General features: G+C 36.5%; 2 protein-coding genes across 6 annotated transcripts in view; one reads left to right on the plus strand and one right to left on the minus strand.

Annotated features, from left to right (window-relative positions):
• The first annotated feature begins 3 nt into the window (after positions 1-3).
• prr33 (proline rich 33) lies at positions 4-9,822 on the plus strand. 4 transcript variants are annotated; one of them, XM_088934733.1, is made up of 4 exons: positions 4-170; positions 639-685; positions 1,767-1,869; positions 6,651-9,822. In XM_088934733.1, the coding sequence occupies exon 4, from the start codon at positions 6,660-6,662 to the stop codon at positions 9,543-9,545; it is 2,886 nt and encodes a 961-aa protein (XP_088790859.1). In that variant the 5' UTR covers positions 4-170; positions 639-685; positions 1,767-1,869; positions 6,651-6,659; the 3' UTR covers positions 9,546-9,822. The 4 variants fall into 4 exon arrangements, with proteins under 4 accessions (XP_088790859.1, XP_088790858.1, XP_088790860.1 ...); XM_088934732.1 differs by lacking the exon at positions 1,767-1,869; XM_088934734.1 differs by lacking the exons at positions 639-685; positions 1,767-1,869.
• The window catches only part of lsp1a (lymphocyte specific protein 1 a), a 45,389-nt gene continuing 25,305 nt past the window's right edge, over positions 4,411-24,494 (minus strand). For both annotated transcript variants that reach the window (XM_088934737.1, XM_088934736.1), the window contains 6 exons: positions 22,421-22,502; positions 20,580-20,720; positions 19,588-19,686; positions 17,552-17,644; positions 17,064-17,172; positions 4,411-5,439 (listed from right to left, as the gene is read on the minus strand). In XM_088934737.1, coding sequence (XP_088790863.1) covers positions 5,414-5,439; positions 17,064-17,172; positions 17,552-17,644; positions 19,588-19,686; positions 20,580-20,720; positions 22,421-22,502 — 550 coding nt within the window. In that variant the 3' untranslated portion in view covers positions 4,411-5,413. The remainder of the gene's footprint in view (positions 5,440-17,063; positions 17,173-17,551; positions 17,645-19,587; positions 19,687-20,579; positions 20,721-22,420; positions 22,503-24,494) is intronic.

Consider the following 24,494-nt stretch of genomic DNA (forward strand, 5'->3'; position numbering starts at 1 on the left):
CTTGTATTGAGCATGGGCTCTGGCAGTTTTTATTTTTGGAGTGACTCGGAGATTGTCCCTTCCATTTGTAGGAAGGGTGTAGTAAAGATCATGATGAGATTCCCCTTCTGACACTCAAGGCTGGGACTTGCAGACAGCAGCTAGTAACCCCCCAACCAACACTCACTCAGGTAAACAGAATGCAACTCAGACTTTCTGATTTCATTGCTTACTGCAGGTATTGATGATCTGGAGAAAGTGCAACCCCTACCTACCTACCTGATGCAACCTTACCAGCTGTTAGAATCTGACCCCCATCTGGGCTTTACTTGTGTGGGAGGTGCACTTGTTATACCTTTTTTTAAAATGAATCTGTTGGTGAAATGTTAGAAATTCAGTAAAATAGAACATGAAGGTGTTGGCTTTGTCTTACTGAGTGAATGCATGTTAAATGTTATTGGATAATTTGAATTGCATTGACCATGTTCTGTATTGGAACACTATATGCATACAATATGTTATGCATTTATCAAACTCACTTTAAAAAAATATGTAGTATATGAAATATGATTATTTCTTTAAAAATAAGTTTAGTACAGTATGTTTAGATCATGGCTTTATTTTTATTTGCAAATTGTTTCTTTGCTTTCTGTTTGAAGGGTTTTAAGTCCAAAGTGAGTTTATCATCAGTAATAATCACTTCTTGGTAAGTCATTTATCTTATCTAAATATAATCCTGTTAAATAATTGGCCTTATAAGTTGCATTTTAAATGACCTCTGTAGTTTATTTTCACTCAAAATGTTCTTTTTTACCTGCATTTCACAAAACTCCAACAGCCTAGTCGCTATTGTACTGAGTTTTATTGTTAGACTATTATTAATCTTTCCTCATTTGAATTTGTTTCCTGGACGTGAACCAGAATGTCGAACCTAGCAGTACCTTAAATGGATCGCCTCTCCTCATATATCAGGGAGTCATATTCTTTGCGGTTCTGTTGCTGTGGGGACTGACTCTTTAAAGCATTTGCAAAGGTGGCCTATCCTACAAACTTGAAATAGAAAACAGAAACATAAAGGGATGAAACAGAAAGAAAAGCACGTTCATATAAAGTGGTTGTGTCAGTTTATCATCTTCTATTCACAATTGGTCAGAAAGTGCAAGGTGGAAGTTTAAGATGGATTTTATGGGCAATTGCACTACTGTGCAGATATCAGTAAAACATGCAAAGTACTGTAATATAACTTGCATTTGAATTTAGTAGTATTAGTATTTCTGTACTTTTATGGTTAAAAACAGCTTTTCCAGAGTCCACTTTTTTACTGCATTTTATCTTCAAGACCTTTCTGGAACAATCAATGCATGCAGATAACTACATCGAAAGTCAGACTGCTAAATCGAATGATGTCATACTTCAGCTTAGGGATGATGTCATATTGTAGCTTGGTGAACTTTATTAAAAAGTAATAAACATAATAATAATAATAATAATAATAATAATAATAATAATAATCTATATTCTTACAATAATGTAAAACTCTCACAAATGTAGATTGCAGAAAGATAAATCATGACATTTGTTTTAAATCTGAATTAGATGGTTTATAAATGTTCAAAACAGTTTTGTGTAAGATTTCCAGGCTATTGCAAGGCACACAATAATGATCAGTTAAGAATAATAACTGTATGCAATTACTGACAGAGTTCCTGAGTGGCCCAGCCAGTCAAATTCTCCTTTCGGAGTGCAGGATGAGCTCTAAAGTCTACATATCTTTGGTTCAAATCCAGGCTATGCAATTACCTGATCAGGCGGCGCCCAGGTTTCATGTAGCTTCAGTGATGTGACACCATCAGGGGACTGCACATATCCCCTTTCACTGGTTGGGTTCCTGTGAGTGTCCAGTCTTGTAGAGGAATAATTGCTTGAATATTTTTGAATTTTGCACAAAGGCTGTTTTCTGCTTTCCTTCTTGATGGTACAGTAAAAATTTAAGAACCATAAAACCATAAACAAATGTCATCAGTCAGCTATATACAATAGGCTGCCTTTTTTTTCCATGTCCTTTAACAAAATGAGAAGTTTTTCACTTTACTGCAACAGTAAAACAATGCATCAGCATAATAAATTTACAACGTATACTTTCATGTCATTGTATAATGAGACATAAGGGGACACATTTGGACACTATGTGGAAATGCATTTAAAATTGAGAACAGGAGGCACTTTTTTACACAATGGCTTCTGGGAGAAGGAAAAAAACCTACTCAGCCATGATCATGTTGTTGAAGCTGGTACCCTGGCTTCTTTCGAGAAACGGCTTGTGAAGATCTTTGAGTCAATTAGCTACTAGCAAACAAATGAGCTACTGTAGGTGACCCAAATGGACCCCTTAAGTTGTGTTGCAAAAAGTTCTGTAACCTGCAGAACCTGCAGTCTTTCTTGTCCAATGGATTCAAATTAATCAATTCAAATGTATCCAATTTCATTTCGAATTGTGATATCGGACTCATTTGCAACTGACATTTGAGAGCAAACTGTTTAGATTACTGAAAAGAAATAAAATATCATTAGAAAAATCTGTACGAAGTTTCTGTAACCTGCTTTTCTCACGCAGTGGGTTCAACTGCAAGAAAAACTACTGCCACTGGCTCACTGCTCTGTTGATTACTTACTGTATAATGGCTAATTCTGAAGACAGATCAGTGATAGCTGAAATAGTGAAAACCAAAATACAATGTGGAAATATTCCAGGTGCATAGAACACTTCACAATAGATTGGTAAGTTAAAGTGATTGTCTACAAAATCTTTTGATCATTTAGATTATGATCTGAGAGTTTCCTGTGTGATTTACAAGAGACAGAAAACGATGCACCAAGTATAGGGCAGTTCATAGCAGTGAGGAACAGGTGATAGAGTCACATGATAACCCAAGGCTTTTTTCCATCTAAATTTAGGCTAAGGAACTTTCCAGCTACCCAGGAGACATTCACTTCTGCAAGTGATAAACATAACTGCTGCCTTGATTTTCCAATCTAGCAAACTATATGAGCTTTTCACTTTGTTAAAGGAAGGATAAACTGGGCACAGCTCAGTACAACTTATTGGTAAAATACAGTACATATAATTTGAATAACTGTAACTTTTATACAGTATATCAATATATTTAAGTGTATGGTTGATATGTGGTAGAAATCATATTGTAAATACACATATACTGGGCTGTTTTAGGTTATTTTTCATTGTGAAATCCAGTTTATGTTAATAAAGTTTGAAAAAGAAGGTTTTTAATCTCAGCTGAAACAGAAATCCCATCTGGGGGGATTTCTAGAGCTGCACCACACTTGTACACTTGAACTGTAACAGGAGGAGGATACACCATCTCAGCTCAGTCCCACTCACTAAGACCTAAAGATAATGTCATAAGGTGGATTTAGGACCCCTGGAACTCTTCAATCTCATTTCCCTTGGGGGAGAGGAGTATTGAGAATTTTCTATCCCTTACAATATTAATCAGTATGGAAGAAAAATCTTTGCCATCAACAAATACAATAATTCAAAATAGGAGACACCAGTAAGGCAAGTATTACTGCTCCATTATTGAAACTCAGTTTGTTGAGTACTTGTAAATTCCTAACACAAGCCTTATTAATCAAACATGAATGGCAATGAATTAGTCATTTATTACTGATGAAAAGTATAACACACCTAATCAGCCTTGTGTTTGTCCAGCATGTGCTGAGTACTAGTATATCTCATTGTATACACCAATACACCTTATTAACAAGGTTTTTCCACTGTGTAAATACTTTAATGCATTTTAGAAAGTTGTTTTCATAAAGCTCTATTAATGCAAAACAATGGAGGCTCCAATGAAAACCCAATACAGTCTGTTTTTCTGTTATTTAAAATACCAGAAAAAAACAAACATTTTCTATTAATTCCATGGTCCTGTGTTAAATATTTTGTATGAAAAGGTTTATAGTTTTTACATATTTATTTCAATTTAAAGCAAGTCCAGCACAGAACTGTCTTAATATTCATAACTCCAGTGTAAGTCTTGTAAAGCAAGATTATGTAAATAACAGAATGAAAGAAGTGTTATCACATTTTTCATTTAAATTTATCCCAATGTTCTAATGATTTTTTTTCATTTTCTTTGAGCATCAGTACCAACAGTGACACATAGAAATATATTGTACAATTAACAGGTACTTTTAAGAGCTGGAAGAAGTGAGCCAACTCAATGATTTGCTACATTCCCTCTCCAGCTCACAGATTGTATAATGGTTTCATTAATAGCTCATACGTTTGTGTTACAATCACCCATACACAGATCCAGAGCTGTGATTTCCTGAGAACCTACAGCTAAGGTCTGGCAAATGAATCTTTTCCACTACATCAGGTCAGAGAAAGAAATAAAAATGCTAAAATTGTGACAAACATTATTTTATTTCAAACAAGCTCCCAACTGTCTTATTGCAAAAGAAAAAAAAAAAACATGAGATAATGTGCACTTCAGTAAGAATGAAACAGCAGCCAGAGCTCTGTTTCAGCTTATAATAAGCAACATGCAAAGCAAGTCATAAATTTAAACGAAGAGTAGAACCAGAGAACATGAGTGAAAAACAAGAGCATTTAAAACTGAGAAACCAATAAGGGTTTGGGGGCTCTGGAACAAGTTATCCAGCCATACGATTGAAGTTGGAACACAAACGTCTTTCAGGGAATGGCTTGATGATATCTTTGGATCATTCTGCTAGAAACCAGACAAGCTAGGTGGAATAAATGAATGGTCTCCTCTTGTTTATGCCTTCATGTTCTTATGATTTACTTGATTTTTTAAAAAAATGTATGTTTAGTTTAACACTGCTTCCCACTTATCAGTCACTTGTTTAATAGGCTATAGATTTATTACATGGATAAACTATTGGTCTTACGAGGGCTTAGGGAATGAAATTCAGGGTTATTAATCAAACTGTAGTTGCTTGGGGAACAATTCACTAAAGCAAAAAAAATCTGTTACATGGTAGAAATACCATATATATACAAACATTTCCAACTATCCAGTTAACATGACATTCTCAATAAAAATACAAAACAAGACAATTTTACTAAGTGTTTTTTTTTCATTTTAGTAAATTATTTTAAAAACAACATATTCTCAGTCATAGCTTGTAAATACAGAATGAACAAACTCCTTTTTTGATTATGCTGGAAAAGTACAGAGCACTTTTGTAAATTGTATCTTGTAGACATTATTTTAATTCCTTAAAATCACTACTGTTTAATGTTAATATGACCTGACAGCAGAAAAGACAGTAGTAAACGAAACTGTACGGAGAGTAATACAAATTTGTTTTGTGAATCAATACAATTCATAAATTAAGAAAGACTTCCAATGCTTTTTAGGGTTCTGTACTAGTCTTCAAATTTTCACAAATCTTCTTGGCTTAATCCAGCTGAAACAAATTATGGAAAAAAGAGAACTATTAGATGATCAATTCAGTACTAAAAAAAAATCAACAAGACACTTCAAATCTTCCTTTATTGCCTTAATCCTTGTAACCACATTTTGCTTTATTTTCCCTCCTATAGAATATGTTGTTCTAAAAGCATGTTTGTAACAGGGATGATTTGGTAATTAACCTATTATGGTGACATCCCTTCACGGGGTTTTCAAGTGTATAACCATCTTGTGGCTTTTGGTGGAATAGCACTGGTGGCTTGGATTGAGCAGACCTGCTGTATTCAGTGGTAAACAGAGACCTCTTTTAAACAATTTCCATCCTCAGAAACTACACATACTCTATCTACTGTACATTCAGCTTAGCACAGTTATGGCTATGTTGGACCAGAGCACAAATTAGAGGTCATTGAACATTCACTTTGGCAAGGAGCAAAAACTGTTTTGAGAGCTCATGTTGGTTTGCATGTCACGTCCTCCTTTAGTGGAATGAACTAAGAGTGCTGAACCTTGGAGGCACCTGTATGGTGTAATTAGGGAAAACCTCTTTATTACTGTGGCTTGTGCAAATTTCACAAAATATTTCAGTTTGTTCAAAGATGCCTGATTTGTTTAACAGACCATATAAACTCAAAATGAAGTGCCAGCTTAAATTGCTTAAATTGTATCTGTCTGACTCATACAGATAGTGCATAAGAGTTAGTTCTAAACCTGTTTGTATATTATTAAATTTAATGAACAACATACAGCAATCTTACATTTGAAACCTTTTTAACAGAAGTATCTTTTGCAAATCAAATTTAAGAAACAGAATTTTCCATTTTAAATTGATTTAACCTCACCAACCACAGGCTAAATATTCATTCAGGACAGACTTGGCGTGATGCGCTGCTATACAGTTTCTGAAAGCTGATGTAGACTACTAACCATAGAGCCCTATATTTAGCTCCACTTGAGAGCATAAGAGTGCACCTAGTAAACTTTCACACTGCATGGCCTTAATAAATATCAAGAAATCATTAACGAAGCCTTTGTTAATTATAGCAGAGCTCTACGATTTTTAAAACAAACTGAATGACTCCTTTCTTTCATTGCCTATACTAATTCTGGAAATTCCTTGGTAATTGCAGCCTTACTTTGTGACACATTTATTAGGAAATGAGGGCGCAACCAGCAGGTGCCAATGAACTATCTTTTCTGTTTCAGGGGGGTAAAATGCTAATGGCTGTCACTTTAACAAATGTTAACCAACCAGGACTCCCTCAGCACTATCCTCCCCCTCTGCTGCCGAAGCCCAGCAAGGACAATGCCAGGCTCCAGAAACTGCTGAAGAAAGCTGCCAAAAAGAAGGTGGCCCCTCCAACATCGCAGACCCCTATCCCTTTCCGTTCCAGTCTTTCCCCTGTGAGTGAAGCTAGTCCTGACCTTGAGCACAGTGATCACTCAACACCACCTAAGACGCCAGAAACACCAGCCTATACTGGAGCCCTGCAACCCCCCAGATTTTTTGTCAAACCAGTGATTCAGCATGCACCTTCTCCTTACCCAAATCAAAGACCTTTCAGCTACAGCAAGCTGGGAAGATTTTCCCCACAACCTTTTACAACTCCAGGTCGTGCCTTAGACCCTCAAATCTCACTTCACAAACATGTAACAGCACCTGTCATTCAGTCACAGAGCACTATAACTCCAGGTCAGCAGCAGCACGCAGAAGCCATTGACACCAGAGCAGGAGGGGTAGCTCCAGCTCTGAGTTCAGCAATACCACCATATCCAAAGCCCCCAGACAGTCAGCCAAATGCAGAAGACAGCACTCCAAGTCTTGTGGATCCAAATGTTCAACCATATGTTGAAGCAGTACCAACTATCAATGAAAATATTAATAGACTAACATCTGTCAGTACAGCTACAAAAACTAAAACCCACTTATTTGAGGTTCCCCAGATAAAAGTATATACTGCTAAAAGTTCAACTTATGAGACAGCTAAACCACCACTATATGAAATTTCTGGATTTAAAACAACTTCCTATGGAACAACCAGAAGCAAAACACCCACTTTTGAAATTAAGAGAACTACAACACCTATATATGAAGCTTCCATAGCTAATATCCCATCAAATGAAGGACCCAGACCAAAGACACCTGTATATCAAGTCCCCAGGCCAAAAACACCTGTATATGCACCTTCATATGGAACCTCTCCAGCTGCTCACGAGGTCACCACAGTTAAAACAAGTGTTTATCAGGTTTCCACTGCAAGTGTACCTCCTTATGAAGCATCAAGACCTAAAACACCTTCTTATAGTGTCTCATCAACTGTAACGCCTTGCACTGAAGCATTAAACTTGAAACCACCTAAATCTGAAGTCCCCCAAAATAATACTGCCTCATATGAAACTTCTAAAATTTTGTCACATGATGCTTTGAGTCTTAAAACTCAAAATGGATTACCAGCGCCAAATCTACCCCCATTTGATATGGCAAGATCTAAATCACCTTCAAACGATGTGTCAACACCCAAGACTCTGGTAAATGACTCACCCAAGACTCCTTCACATGAAGTTCCAGGATCCAAGACAACTTCTCATGAAGTTCAGAGACCCAAGACCCCTTCATATGAACTGCAGAGACCCAAGACCCCTTCATATGACGCTCCTAGATCTAAACCCCAATATTATGGCATGACTCCAGCTTCAGTTCCTCCTTACAATGGCACCAGAGCTACCACACCCTATGGCATTTCAAGACCTAAAACCCCAACATATGAGGCATCCAGATCCAAACCGCATTTAAATGAACCACCCAGAACTAAAACACCTTCTTATGGATTCTCTCAAACAACAACCTCTTTGCATGATGTCCCGCAATCTGAAATGCCCTCTCAATCAGAACTAGAGAGGCCTAGAGCACCTTCCAGTGAAATGGCCAGATCTACAACTACTACAATTGATTCATCTACTTCCCAGACATGGACATATGGCTTATCTGCAACTACAACACCTTGTCACGAAGGCCCAAGACCAAAAACACCTTCTAATGATACATCCAGACCTAAAACACCTTCTTACGAAGCGCCAACAGCTAAAACACCAATGTATGAAGGACACAGAGCTAAAACACCAACACATGAAGTAGTTGGCCCAAAGCTGCCAATATATTCGGTGTCCAGAGCTAAAACTCCCACTTATGAATTCAGTAGAGCAAAAACACCATCAAATGAAGTAATTGAACAAGAAAAAACATCAATAGATGAATCTTCAAGACTGAAAACATCTACTTTTCAAACTACCGGGGAAAAACCCCCCATACCTGAAGTTTCAAGTGCAGGTACCTTCTCAGAGGTGAATGGTCTAAATAAAGTGCTCCAGTTGCAGTCAACATCTCAAGAAGGTGATGTGCTTAAAGATGAGGAGCAAAAACCAAAAGCTGAAAGCACAGATAAAAAGGGCACTGCTTCTGAAGAAAAAACTACATCATCAGAGACTGAACTCTCAAGTTTAAACAAGAATGGTCAAGAAAGCAACTCATTTCCAAAAGCAGAATCTCTGCTGAAGGTACCACAAAAGCCAAAAGGCCTAAAGTCCAAGATCAGTGGCTGGTCTCGGCTTAAGAAGCACATGGTGGTGGAACCAGAAGAGCCAAAATTTCCTGAGCCTGAATCTGAACCCAAAAAGGAAAATGCAGATGATAAAGAAGGAAAGAAAGAGGACAAACCCCCAACATCAGAAAACAGCAACGAGGCAGGAAGTCAGGAAGTGGAAAAACACAAAGACTCCCGGGCAACTAAAATGTGGGATGCTGTCCTCTTTCAAATGTTTTCTGCCAAAGAATGCATTATGCAGCACATAAACAACACCAAGAGTGAACCTGAGAAAAGAGCTTCAGAAAAGGAGGAGAAAAAGAACCTGCCATCATTTATCTATCATCTGCCTCTGCTCCTGTACAAACCACGCTTTGATGCCAGAAAGTTAAAAGAAGCTGCTTCAAGACCACTGACAAAAATCACTTCTGTGTTTGAGATGGGCTTGATAAATCGCAAACAAACAGATGAAGAACCTAAAGACTTTAACAGAAAGGCAAAAGGGTGGGATCATAAATAAAAAAGCTGTGAGCAGCTCTGACTTAAACCACTGAATTAGACACTATCAATGGAGGTCCTTCATATACAATGAGGCAAACACAGACTTTGGCATATTACTGATTAATTCTTGCTTGGAAAATCATAGCTGTTAAAATATTTAAAAGACAACCTTTTTTAAAATATCCTGTTCAAAAAACCCAAAATGAATAATTGTACAATTATCCCTCAAAGAGGCATAAAATAAACACTTGCAGCACTGAATATTTCAAATAAATGCCAAAAAGTATGTCAAATCAGATTTTTGTCATATCATTTACAACTGATGAGACCACCCATGCATTGGCAAGTGTCTCATATACTAACAGATACAGATATCTGCTGTTATAGACAGCTATTACGACAATTATTGTTTAGAATTGTCTACCAAGCCAACTGGTCTTCGGAAAAATGCCAGAAAAGTTGTTGAAATGAGAAAGATGAGAAAAAGGTTGAACTAATTCAATAAATAGCTCCTGGTTTCCATTCTAAACTTTTTCTTGTATTTACATCATGAAGAATTATTCTACTACAAGCATTAAAATTATGAAAGACAACAGGAACCACCCAAAAGAAACTTCACTGTTTTTGGCATTGTAAAATAAACTTATTTGTAGAAGAAATGTTTTATTGGGGATTTCAGATTTACCTTTCATATTGACTGTGTAATTATTTGGTGATGGATGACATTTATTCCATTAATAGGTTCCTGTACCCCATGAGCTCATAAAATAGCTCATAAAATATGGATACCCTGATGCCATTCTGGATCAAGATGCTAATTATAATTCAAATTCTGTTTCTGCTGATGAATAACTCTAAAAAACCCTTGATTTACTGTAAGATGACATCTTGCATTTTGTCTAAACCAAACTTCTCTACTGTCAGAAAAATAGTAACAAAAATCTAATTTATTACTGCAATACATCCTAAATGTTTTTTTTATCGGGGAAATATCATTTTTTTTTCCTGTAGCAGGAAATTCATTATAATGATGAACATTTATCATCAACTGTGTTGATCAACAAGGGGTTTACTGTGCAAGTCAGGGACTCGTAGCAGGTGTGGTTGAAACAATACAAACTGTACATCTGCATGCATTGCACTGCATTGGTAATAATGTCTTGAGGGACTCTCTCCCATTCCTCTCATAGAACCTGTACAAACATTTATAATTCACTGGTCTCTGAGCTCAAGATGCCAAATGATGTCCCAAATCATTCCACAGATGTTCAGTGGGGCTCAGGTCTGGCAAGTAGGACCTACTTGATTTAACTGGTACATTTTCATCTTCCCAGAAACCTTTTGTTTGAAGATGTGTACTCTCATACTGAAATACTGTCACATCAGGAAAATCCTGAAGCAAATGAGGTTTGAAGACTAAGTCAATGTAGTGCCATGCAGACAGGTATCTATCTCTACAAGCGGTGTGCTACAGTATACCAAATGGAAACTCCTGCCTTGACTATAACTCTTGATTCACCTCATTGATCTGTTGATTCTTCGCTGAAGTGGACTTCACTGCATTACTGGCAAGTCCACTGAGGTGGTGCTCAAAACACCTCATTCTGATGCACAAATGAATTTCGGTGACTACAGGGCCCTGTGTGGCTACTTGGACTGCAAATGTTAACATTTTAACGGACCCCTTACAGATTATACACAAGTTATTGTAACCTAGTGTTCCTGATGCAGGGGAATGGAAGTGTGAAATATGAAGGTAGAGCCTGAGAATTGTTAATCTTGGTGAGATTTGTGACTCACAGTCTCCCAGATGTCACTGACAAACTATTTGGCTGTAACATGTTTTCAGGTTAGAAATTTCTAACTCGTGACACATGGCACAGTAACAGTGCGCTGATTTAGTCCAGCATCCAAAATACCAATGGCATTAAGAGTTGTCTCTTGATAACTGGAGCATACTGGTTCTTTTCTGTGTTTACTATTCTTGATTTTCAGCAGGATTGACATTCTACAGTTTAAATCACCTCATCAATGAGCTCTTTCATTATTGAGATGATTATTAAATGGTAAATGCTACAAAGTTAATCAACTGTATCACAGTCAGTGAGGAAAAATCAATCAAAAGTATGCCAAAACATTTAATTAATACCATAAATCTGCACACTTTATCTGTTCTAAAAAGATACATACAGGAATAGAGTGATAAGTTTCTTTTGATGCTCAGTATGCATGTCATTATGTTAAGAAATATTTTCTACTCTTTATAAGTGTATTATAGACAGTAAAATTGTGGTGTTGATTACAAATTCAGCACCACAAAGGAAAATAACAGACCTTTATTGTTTCATGGATTGCATTTTAAGGGAAGATGAAGTCTCATGTCCAGCAGTAGTTAGCATTGCTGGCTAGCATTGGGCCCTGGGTTCAGTTCCTGGGGTGCTATATGCTTGGAGTTTGTATGTTCTCCCCATGTGTGCATGGGCCTCCTCTGGGTGCTCCTGTTTCCACCCACAGTCCAAAGACATGCTGTTAGATGAACTGGCGTCTGGTGAAATTGGCCCTGGTGTGAGTGTGTGCTTGTTTTGTGTCTGTCCGCGCTGTGATGGACTGGAATCCCATCCAGGGTGTAGCCTGCCTTGTGCTCTTTGCTTGCAGGCTAAAGCCCTGGCTCCCCTGTGATCCTGTATTGGACGAAGTGGTTAGACACTGGATGGATAGATGGAGTATCAGAAAATCAAATTCAAGTTAGTGAGAAGTGGATAAGGTTAGGGTTTGACCACTTCCTGGACATTTGTTTTAAAATGCCATTTCACTGTACACTTACACTCACTTGTTTTTTTTTAATAATATAAATTAAAGAAACTCGGCCAATTAATTATTTTTAGCATTATTTTATCTGTGAAATCGCATGAGGAACTAAAACAAATCAACCTCTCCTACTGAATGAAGCCTTCAGAGTCCACTAGTTAATACAGGTTCAAGGTTAGTCTAGATTGGACTCAACCCAAGAAAACAACTGAGTTTTCATGCATTATACCCTCTACACTGGTGAGAAACATTACATATTCTTATTTTTAAAGACTTGTTTTTTAAATTTGTTGAGAAACTCTTCATTAAGCTTGCTAAATTTAATACATTTCTTGCTTTACTCAGAGAGGTGTGTCATATAGCAATGTCTAATCCACAATGGAGATCACAGAACACTTTGGAAAGGTTCATATTGGTGTTGTAGATGTCTTTTAAATAAGAAGAAAGTGTTAATGTTGGCAGTCCTGGAATGACTGATTTTGAATTGCAGGTATAGGGAAGTGCAGTGTTGCAGGACAAGGTCTGAGATCAGAAAAACTGAAGCATATCGGGTGAAAAATGTATTGAGCCTCTGCATGCTCAATAAGGTGTGGATCTGCACAGAGCAATTGACAAATAATTGTTTTGCCTCTGGAAATTTAGAATGAAGAGAGACACACGATATATGTGTACATAAGATGGAAAGGCTCCTGTGAGTTATGGATTAAAGTCATTGTATGGACTCTAGATTGCTTTTCACAAGAAAGGCCTGATGGAACAGGAGAGCAAAGGATGTCAGTTTTAAATGAACGCTGCCTGAACACTCCTGTCTGTTGTTGAAAAGAAATGCTTTTTAACAGTTGAGGTTGAGTAATGTTAGAAGGTAGAATGAGATCCAGCACTGTAGAGACCAAAAAGAATTCACTGATAAAGACCTTGCACCAAAATTAAAAGCACTTTAAATCATATCTACATAGTGTAGAGCTAAGTTGGCTTAGGGAAAAAGGTGAATTGTTTCCTGGTGGTAATGTGTACAATTTTCTGGAACTTGGAATTAGGGTTGCACTATTTTACATATGTCTATTTTTCACATCACAAAATAACCAATATTCTTAGAGGACCTTTAAGGAACAGACACCGCTGTTGTACCTTGAGTGAGGTACTTTACCCCTGTTGCTCCAGTCCACCCAGCCTATAAAAATAGAAATCAGCGCTGGTGGGCATGATTCCCATGATAGAATGGCAGGATCATGTGCTCTCTGATGGCTTCACAGCTTGAAAACTGGGTAAACTCTGGCCTAATGCACCAGCGTCTCCTGTATGTGGCTCAAATGGATTTACCTTCCTACCTTAAGGAATATCATTTTTTGAATTGGGCAAGTTTAAAATCTATTATCAATGTAACATTTGAAAACAGGGTAAACTGCGTACATAAGGGACAAGGCCCAAAGATCAAATTTGTGATCTGCAGTCAGTATTGCAAATGTAATATGCCCTTCTATCAGATTAGATCTGATTCAGTTACAGATTTCCATTGACTAAAAATTAATCTAATCCTCAGAAGTGTAATAATTATTAGAAGAGTGAGAAAAAAGCATTTGTTAATTGTTCAATGATATACATCCTTTAGTTCAACAGGACAACAAAATTCCTTAAAGAGGAAACCAAGTACCATAGAATAATTAGTAGGTAGGTAGGTCCCTTTTCAGGCCATAAAAGCCCAGGGGGGAAGGGGGGGACAAGGGCCACTGTTTTTCTTTGATCATCCAACACTGGAGGTGGAGGTGATGTGGTCGGCATCACACTCCAGCCAGTCTATTACCCCTGGAAGGATTAACCCCCAGAGCTCATTTGGAAATAATAATAAAAAATCCCAACATTGGGAATTTGAGTTGAAACTTAGTTGTTAGATGAAGGTTTGTTACTCTTAAGTGTTAGATTGAAGACTATATTAAGTGTGGTTGGTAATAGCAAGATAAAATATCTCTATTGCAGAAGTAGACTTGGGCTTGTTGAAGGCAACAAATATATAACACTGTACCATTAAAGGTATAATGAATAAGGACTTAAATATAGCATAGTATAAGAACATAATTTAGCAATAAAGTATTTTAAATATTTTTTCCAATTTTACTTCAAAGCTATCTAAAATAAACTTAAATCCTTCACATCATAAGACAAAGTCAACTTCTATTCACAGGTCAGGTTAATCAGTTGTCAAAGTTGTGAAGGAAATTGATTTGGTTACCCATTTATTTATAATTATTTACATTTATTTATTCTATTTAAGAAGCTCATCATTTCACTTACACTAATAAGTGAGGTTTTTTTACCTGTCACTGTATACATTGTTTTCTTTAAGAAAAGGAATCTGAATACATTAGGGAAGATCTAATTTGCATCTTCAGGCCTGTCCCCATACATGTGTAAATCTGTAAGTAGTATTACCTTCAAGAACAGATTTTTTTGTCAGTTGTATATAAATCTGTATAGAAATATATGTATGGATATACTGTATGTTGTCTGCTGTATGTATGTAGTCTGCGTAAATTTCTGCAAAGCTACAAAAAGTGCACATTTTATGTGACTTGTATTTTTGCACAAAACTTAAATTGCTGCTCTCTGCCAAACTGTATTGTGGTGTCTTTTGTATCCTTTGAGACAGCTGATCAAGTTGGACAAGAAGGAGCAAGGTGTTTAGATCATATCCACATTCTGCCTGAGATCATTCAAATCTGCTGTGTTTCAAACTGCAGACCTCTGGAATTATAAAATGTCACCTCAGTCCACTAATGCCAACACAACGAAGGTCAAACAAAACTGCAAAACATTTACAATACATCAGTCTTAACCTCAGAAAAGATGCTGGCAGATATACTAAAAAATAATAGACTCAGATGAGGAGCAACTGAAACAGTGGAGTAATTTTATCATTACTGAACTGCTTTTCTGTTTCTAGTGCTTTGATATTCTAACAGTTTCCTGATTATACAGATATAAATGTGGTTAAAACATGTGACTTAAATTACATCTGAGAAATAGTTCACCAAGAATACCCAAAGCACCAAAGTTCAGTATAATATATTGGGGATATTTCATTTAGTACAAAATACATTCTGATCATTGATCAATTAGATAAGACTTTATTGATCCCGAAGGGAGATTGAGATGTTATTGAGATCCATCCTTTAAAACAACAGGACAGCTATATGTTGTCCTGCAATAGATGTTTTTCAAATTTTCCAATGCAAATTTCACAACAAGGTGCAAAACATTAAGATAAATTCTTAAGAGAGGCCTTGTAAGGACAGCAGAGAAGATATTGGACAGGAAGCAAAGTCAGTTTAATCTGCCACCGATTTAGATAAGCATTTTGAGATGAAACCAAGGGCAAATATATGAATGAAGCACATCTACTCCATCGTGATTCTACATCAATAATGTATCCTCCTTTCTGTAACACTCACAATTACTGACCTTGTCAAGATGAATGTTTTGTCTTTAAAGATATTATGACATTGTGAGAATACCTCTTCCTAAAAATAGCTTTTCTATAAACCAAAAATAATTTCTGCGAAAGGAGGTTAAGAAAACGGCCACGGTGTTTCTGGAACTGTGATATTACTGCTCATTATTACGTAACTGAGCAGTTGGAGCAATAATGACTAAAGTGCAAGAGAGGGATTCCAGTCATGGCAGCTGTGTGAGTTATCACCAACTCAACTCCCTCACGGCCTTAGCTTAGTGTTACTCCCGTTAGCAACTGTGGACAGATTGCTTATGCACAATTTAAGGTGTCATCACAGCAGCAACTTATTTGAGACCAAGAGGTTTCATGCAGGGCACAACAGTTCAACAGCTGCAGGCACATGTCAATGAGATTGCCAGCGCCAGGATAAGGTCAATAGTGGTGACCTGTGAATTCAATCTTGCAGCACATAAAGCAGGAAATGTGAATTGTGGAAAGTGTGGCTTCTAAATGGTTGAGGACTAGATTATTAATTTATTCAGCTGTTTATATATTTACTTCATACTATACATGCTACAACAGAAACAGTTACTAGTGTAGTCATTTTCTTATTCTACTATGCTTTTTTGAGAGTTTAATGATGTAACACGACAGAGTTTCACCTTCAAAGAGGAGGTATGGTTCTTTTTTTTCCCACATTTTAAGTATTGGGTTTGGTAAAATCTGATCTTGTAAAATTGGGAATCAATACACTGAAGTGGTACCAACAGCTAAAGTATTAATCTTTTGGCAAAAAATAACTTATACTATATTTTTTGTATTGTACCAGTGCATCATTTCTGTGTCAGGAATAATCATTAGTAGATGCACCTCTATTGAAAGTTTTTGCAACATGAACTACAGATCACCAGACTCTGGGAGATACTCATCTGCACCTTTATCTTGGCAAATCGGTTTACAAGCTTGCTTTCCACGGTTTTCCACAACTTTCTTCGCTTCAGGTGTTTTTTTTTTAATTCTAACGAAAAAACGAGCCAATGAATATAAAGGGAATATGCTTTGGTATTAACTCGCCTGGCTGAAGAAACGACAAACCTGGCCGAAGCTCAGTGCATCCACAGCCCATCCTCACTTACGAGGAATGAGCCAGGGAGCGGCATGGGTACAGGATTAGAATCTGATCTCTTCCCACTCTTCTGTTAAATAACACAGCTTAGTGAAATATTAACAATTTAGCACATTATACATTTAAGCAATGCTAGAATTGTCAAAACGTCTTACTTGATTTTCCATTTGTACATTCATTGTGGTCATTATCAGAGATCGGGACCTTCTCATATTTTCCATGTCCAGTAACAACAAATTTGTACCTTTTACCAGAAGGAGTACCCTAAAAGACAAAACATTAACATTTAGAACATTAAAAAGGTCTTTGCAGACCTTCTAAGTCTTAAATGTAACAACAAATGGTCTTTACTGAATTTTGTGCTTTTTCATTAACAAAATAAAAGATAATAAGAATTTTAAAACAAAATCAAATGTCAAAGGAGTGTTGACTAGACCCCTTAAGGTACGACAAGTTTCAAAAGCACAAACAGCGTACTGTACTATTCTATATCAAATCACACTGTTCATAGTTTGTATTTTATTCACAGTTGAGCTCAATCACAAGCAGATTAACTACATCTGTGAAATTACAGTTTTCATTAGCCTGTCTAAACTAATATGAAACTTAATTTTATATAAGAAAACAAAAGTGTGGAACTTACCTTCATGACTGAAGCTGTCTTTACTGATGAAGCAGAATCTCCTTTTATCTCCCACAAGCTTTTCTTGTGCAAAACATCACCCACTTTAAAGTCCTGAAATAACAAAAGCAATGGACAATCAGCTATTATAGCAATTTAGAATTTGAAATGCACAATCATGTCACATTAAATCATTTAGCAACTGTCAGCATCATAACATATAACAGTATATGTTGATTAGTCAGTGATGTAATCCTCCTCTTTCACGAGACAGGAAATGTGATTTTCTGATACTTCTAAATATGTTAAGACCTAGGGTGAGATAGTGGATGAGACAGAGAGAGGGGGTTATATACTGTAGTACGAGGAACAATGACAAAATACAAGAAAACAAAATAATACAACATTTCACCTTCATAGTTCCATAATAGTTAAGCATTAAATGACAACTTTATTTTGGTCCACTAATATTTAGTGATGACAGGAGACAAACAAATGCAAGGTTTCACACCATGTATCTTAATAAATGACAAAAATCAGAACTTTTCCACTGGGTGACAGGTTTCAAGAAGCAAACTGTAAAGTTTTAGACTGAAAACAGTTTATAACACAACACAAGACATCTTTCAGGAGCTTCAAAAGTGAAGCTACTCAGTAATCTCAAAACTATCTTTAAGCAAAAGGCATTTTCACTAAACTGCATTCTTTATAGTAACTGGTACAAAATATAAAAATTCAGAACCAGGTGAGCTTCAGATGTCTCAAACCTACTGTACAACTGAAATGCAAATTCAATGAAAAAATACCAGTAAGTCCATTTAGCAGCTTTTAATTCAATAATACAAGGTCTCAGACAAATCACACTATTCACTGGTGATATTTATGGACTATTTTAGAAAATTTTCAAATGTAAAAAAAAAATCAAAATGGTATATATTATATTTCATGCAAAAGAGTGTCATACAATCTACAGTGCCCTTCAAAAATATTTAAAATCTGGTTAAAACATATTTTATCAATTATACTTGGCTGCTCATAAGAAATAACTTGTCTTGTCTTCTTTAACTGTCATACCTTAGCGTCATTACAGAAACATCAGAAAATGACCTCACTCTTAGGCTTCCAATATCTACAATATCCCTGTCCAAGACCCACTAAAAAAAGGCATCAGCTAAAACATCTGGCTCATGAACTGCAGTGTCATTAAACCTACTTGATATCTTCAACCAGTGCAAGAAAGGATAACAGTAGCTCTGGATAAAAAAACAAACAAACTATTTTAAATTGAAAAAGAAATTTACCTTAAAGGAGATTAAGGAAAATCCAATACATGAGGAAAGTTGGAATAAGAAAACTGAGGAAGGAGAAAAGGAGTAAGAAAAGGAGGAAATCCATCAGATACACATTGTATGTGTAGTTTGTTCAAGGAGTTTGGTAGCTCTAAGCGGTGAATTTTAAATTATACTTGAAAAACATTACTTCAGTAGTAGTACATATTTTCAAGCACACCAGTTATTTAATAATTTTAATCATAATAAACCACTGTCTTAGCTTGAACAACTCAAGAACATAACCTCAGTAATTTCTACTACAGTATGAGTTAAAACCTTCAGAATCAGTAGGATACTGCTCTCATAATCATGAATCAATTAGGAAGCAAATGATGTCACCATTGTGAAATTTACCACTGCTAGGCTAATGCTACTTAGAAAAAGTATAGCTTTTAAGGTAAATGTTACTCATTTCTTACAAATCAAAATGCAACTATATTCAGTGGTCCTCACAAAGTCACACAAAAGCTCAAATGTGAGTCATTTAAAGTAATTTTTAAACACCAGTTTAGGCACACGTGATCTTTCTGTGTTACTCCATCCAGAACAGTTTTGCTTAATATGAATATGTGCACATTGCCACATTTTCTTGTGCATAAAAACATATCTATGCTTAGACACCCTTAGATCTTTTCACAAGAGCTCAGACCTTAAGTCAGTTTTCATTCAATGAACAAAGAAATGGCTGTACTTAAATTTTCTGGCCTTAACTGAACTCTGACTTACAGCTGGTTTGGAAGGGGAGTTCTTGGTGCTGCAGTCATCGGTTCCTTTCACCCACTGTGTGATCAGGTCAGCCACTCCAACCTTTAGTCCTTCTGTGTCCTGAGAAAGACAGAACCCATGTCACTGTAGAGTGCAGCAGCACCCCCTGTTCCTTCCATGATGTCTGAAGAATCAGGAATCAACTTATAATCCCACTGTATCTGAGCAGAGCAAGGAAAGCCCACAGTCATTTAGAGCTGTTAGATTTGTAATCATAATCGCAGAAGATCCCAGAAAATGTAATTAGTCTACTAGTAATTCTAGCAGCATTTCTTATGAAATTTGAGTTTACAAGTATTACAGCGAGTTTTGTTGTTGATCTTTGTTGTTGAATGTGGTTCACCGGAGTGCTGCTAATTGATGCTCTGTGATGTTTTTAATAACAAGATAAAAAAGATAGCTAGTGAAATGAAACGCCCAAGGCATGATGTCTTCATATGTTTATGCTGTTACTCACTAATTGATTAAAAACCTAATAAAAACTTTGGCACATTTACACTGTGATTTCTTACCTCCAACACGCTGCTAAACTAGGTAAAACAAACATGTTTTGGAACACCCACGTGCATCAGATGAAATTAAATATTTGTGGAAGTCTTAACCATATAGTCTCAGGGTAGTTATCCAATATAGCACTATTTGTCCTTTGCATAGCTTGCATGCATGGGAGTTTGTCTTACTTATGAAACCTAAATAAATCAAAGCAATTTTCAAATTAGAAACATCACTTACAACCCAAGACCAAATCCAAGTTGATTTGCGAATAGCGAGTGGAAGCAAGCTCATTTTCGATGTAGGAAAATTAAGAAAATTCTGTTAATTAATACAGTGCATACAGTATGTTAAGCAGAGCTGTACTGTTAAGTGTATATATACTGTACCTGTATAACAATTAGGATGAGTGATACACAACTAGACAGGGGTCCAAGAGAAATATCATTTCCACCACTTGCCTTGGATGGTGTTCCTTTGGCTGATGACTGACTCCAAGCTTCTCCTGCCTCAAACAGACTCTTCTTGGAGGAGATAGGCTCAGAAGGGCTAGGAATGTCCACCACAGCCTGTTTTGCTGCTCTAGTCTCTTTGGTGGAGCTCTTCAATCATCAGGCAAGTGACATACATAAAGGATGAGCAAATTAATGCAGAAATAACATCTGGCTATGTGTAGAGATATTAATTGCAATTAAATACCAGTAACTCCTTGCTTTTTGTTCTAAAAGCTATGTTGTCCATATCTATGTAACACATAACTAACAGAGCAAATGTGGCAATAGTCTTCAGATTTTCATTCCAAATGATTTGACTGTTGATAAGTAAACACTTATACTATTTGCTTTATTAGGCCTTTTTTCTGCATTCGATTTTTGTTTCAAAAATACCTTGATATAAGTGCACATTGTCCAGAAATGGACAACAGAACTTTCCTCCTGTCAGAATGCCCACACCTTTTATGAGGAATAATTCAGGCGTCAGACAAACGCTGATGTTTAAGAATGGATAACAAGTCTTGATAAAGAGATGTCTAAGTAATTAATAGTAATAGCCAAGATGAAGTGTAAATTAAAGACAGGGTACTCTGTGGAACCAGGCTGCAAAATAGCATAGCAATAAATGGACTCTTGCAAACCAATGGGTTGAGACTGAATATGCAGTAGATATTCAATAGAACTCAATCTATTAAATAAAATAGAATATTTTTATACAGTAAACATGTTTTTGCATACAATTTTATAATTGTATAATTGCTGCTGAAAGGTTGCTAGGGGTGACTTCATCTCAAAATACCACAAATCTAAAATCTTCTAAACACAGATGCACTGCAATTAAAAAACGCAGATGGTGATTTCACAACCGTGTAGGTCAGTCCCAAAAAAATATAATTGTTCCACATATACACAGATAAAGCTGTTCTCCAAACCAGGTGAAAACCTAGCCAGGGGGGCATACGAATACATTCTTGAAAACAGCACAATGATTGAAGGGTAAATCCCTTTGATCTGCCACTGCTGAAGTTACTGAAGGTCCTAAGACTGCAGAAACACTATATAATTAACATGAACTTTCACCCCTTTTAAGAACAAAGTCTTAGATCAATAACTCTATTGAAAAGACAGGAAAGGTAAAGGGTCACAGGAGAAGGAAGGTTAAGTAAGTCAAATGTTCATCGGGAGGATGACAACCTCGTATTTTCAGGCTAAATCTAAAATGGTTAATCATCTCAGTTCACCTCTTTGACCTCTGCACCAGTACAGGCAGAACGAAGTCCTTCAAACTTGCCCACTGCACGCTGCTCATCACTGGACTTGCTGCAAACTCCGTGATGCCTTACATAAAAGTTAACCCTGACTGGAGCAACAAAGCGTCTCACTGACAACACAATCTCAGAGGCGTCTGCTACTGTAAGTCTCAAAGTCATTATTGCATGGCAAGCTAAGGCTTACTAAATCTAACCCTCGTGAGAGTTACTCTAACCCTAGTTATCTCATCCTCGGTTACTTTAATACAAAGCCCAGGCTCAAACCAGCAAAGTCTGGACTAAAGACCACAGCTTGAAAACATCTTTGACTGGTTGAACCACTCAGAAGCCCTGGTGGATAACGTGTTTCAAATCCAATCACTGTTGCAAGAGTATGTCTAGAATGCACTGTCACCATCACAGTTACTGAGTAATTGTATAGAGCATGTAGACAGGAAACATGTCTTTGCAAGATGCATTAAAAAGATGAATCACTGCAGCATGCCAAGAAACATGGTGAGTTAAGTGTCTACGTGAAAGAAACACAGAAATGATTACCTCAATGGCATGAGTGTACAGCTCCAGCCTGTCATCAATCTTGGAGATAGGCACAGGGGGTTGTGTCTTCTTAACACTATTACTGTTTCAAAAGAAATTGATGCATTAGCAGATGTGCAATCTGACCTACAGTATGTAAAGGGTTAAGTCTGTGTCTTGAGTCATAAGGCATAAGTCCACCTAATGATTGTTCAATCCCATGCGTTATGGAATGTAGTAGTAATAAAAGTTTCAATATTATCTACAATAATTTCTGTTTAACCTTAAAATAAGCAAAACAAGCTCTATAAGACTGAATAACTGTCAAATGTTAGAAATAATAGTAATAAAAGACTGCAATTTGTTACCAGTCGAAATCAGATTAGATCTTTTGTATTAAAATGAAATGTCATGTTAAAATAAGAACTTGCTTATACAATTAAAGAGACCATAAGGACTACTTAGACTTAAAAGGACTTCTTATTGTTCACTGTGGGTAGAGAGAAATGTCTGCAGTGTATATAACTATATAACCATGTTTTATCATTAAGATTTTTTAGAAATGAGTATAAGCTTGAATGATAAAGTTAGACGATTAATCAGGCACTTGAAAACTCCATACTCCTTCCATAACGAATGTACTTTGATTCTAGTGTTAAGTGCTAAAGACTATGAGAATTTTTCCATGAAAGCAGTGATAAATGTGTTTTCTCATGAAAGCGCATGATGTAATGTCCTGCAGAGAATTATTCATACCCTTAAATTATGCAACTCACATAAAAAATGAACTGTTCCTAGTGTTTTATCTGTTTTTCAGAAGTTTGGTTTTTGATCTTGATCTCAACCCTATTAGAAAGGGTTCCTTTTTTTAAAGAGTGGTTGTTTTGTTATTCCCAGAAAGAGACGATGACTGAATTACAAACGTTATGCTGTAAAAATGCTTATCAGGCTCCAAAAAAGTCAAACCATTTATTTAGAAAGATGAGTTTTTCAGTTCATGGAAGGTTTTGTTAGCTTTTGTAAGCCTAACCTGTTACAACCATCTGTTTAAATCCTTTAGCTTATTAGAGCACTCAGGCAAAGCTTTAGCACTAGTTTATAACTACGGAATAGCCCAAATAAAATAAATCATTACACATTTCAAGAAGAAGGAGCAATTTCAACACTTGTTTTTATTTGGGTAACTCATCTGATTGAGAAGAATGACAGGCAACCCATGAGAAAGGGCCTGTCACAATGCCCACACCTTTTATGAGGAATAACTCAGGCAGCAGCTGCAAAGGCGAGGATGAGGCGGAGTGAGGAGTGTGGAAGTTAAATGCGGAAAATGAATCGGCAAGATGTGTGATAGCTATACTGTCCGCGGATAAGAGGAAGTGGGCGAGATTAGGGTTTGACCTCCTCCTGAGCTTGTTTAAAACTCCACATGACACATGTAGAAAAATAACAAGGAAACCTTGCTGTTTGCTCAAGGCTAAGAAAGTTGTACATGCCAAGATAAAAATAAAATCAAAAACATCTTAAGAAAGGAGAACATAAAAATTATAATCACAGAGCATCTTGAGTAATTCATTTCCTCATTCCTGATTATTGCTCAAGTAAGAATATTCTCAGTGACCAAAATATCTTTTCCTGGATACTATTCAATTCTTTGAAATAATGTTTTCATTTTCTGCTGTCTGCATCTTCCCATGTTCCTCTATAAGCTATGCATGAGTACCGCTCAGATTCAATCTGACAATGAAAAGGAAAACAATCCTTTATTGCTGAAAACACTGAAATACTCTCACCTGATGATGTCACTACCAAGGTATTTGTGTCTTATCCAGATTTGCCAGTTCAGCGCTGGAGGTCTTTATTGTTATAGCACTTCGTATGAAATGTTTCTTATCACTGGGAAATACATTTTTCCATGGAAACAATGCAATCAAAATTACAATGTTGTAACTAACAACAAAAAGCAGCAAAGCAGGGCTCTCAGAAGGAATTTTCCATGGGTTAAGGGGATCTTATTACACGAATAGTTTACCCTCCACTTTATAACAAAGAAAAAGTACAAGGTCTTTTAAATCAACTGATATTTTAATCATGCCCT

Source organism: Atractosteus spatula, chromosome 16 (assembly GCF_055471065.1).
Source record: "Atractosteus spatula isolate fAtrSpa1 chromosome 16, fAtrSpa1.hap1, whole genome shotgun sequence".
In the NCBI taxonomy this organism is placed as follows: domain Eukaryota; kingdom Metazoa; phylum Chordata; class Actinopteri; order Semionotiformes; family Lepisosteidae; genus Atractosteus; species Atractosteus spatula.

Bases quoted from the DNA above. Each gene is read 5' to 3' on its own strand.
- prr33 (XM_088934733.1), top strand. From the start codon at position 6,660: ATGCTAATGGCTGTCACTTTAACAAATGTTAACCAACCAGGACTCCCT.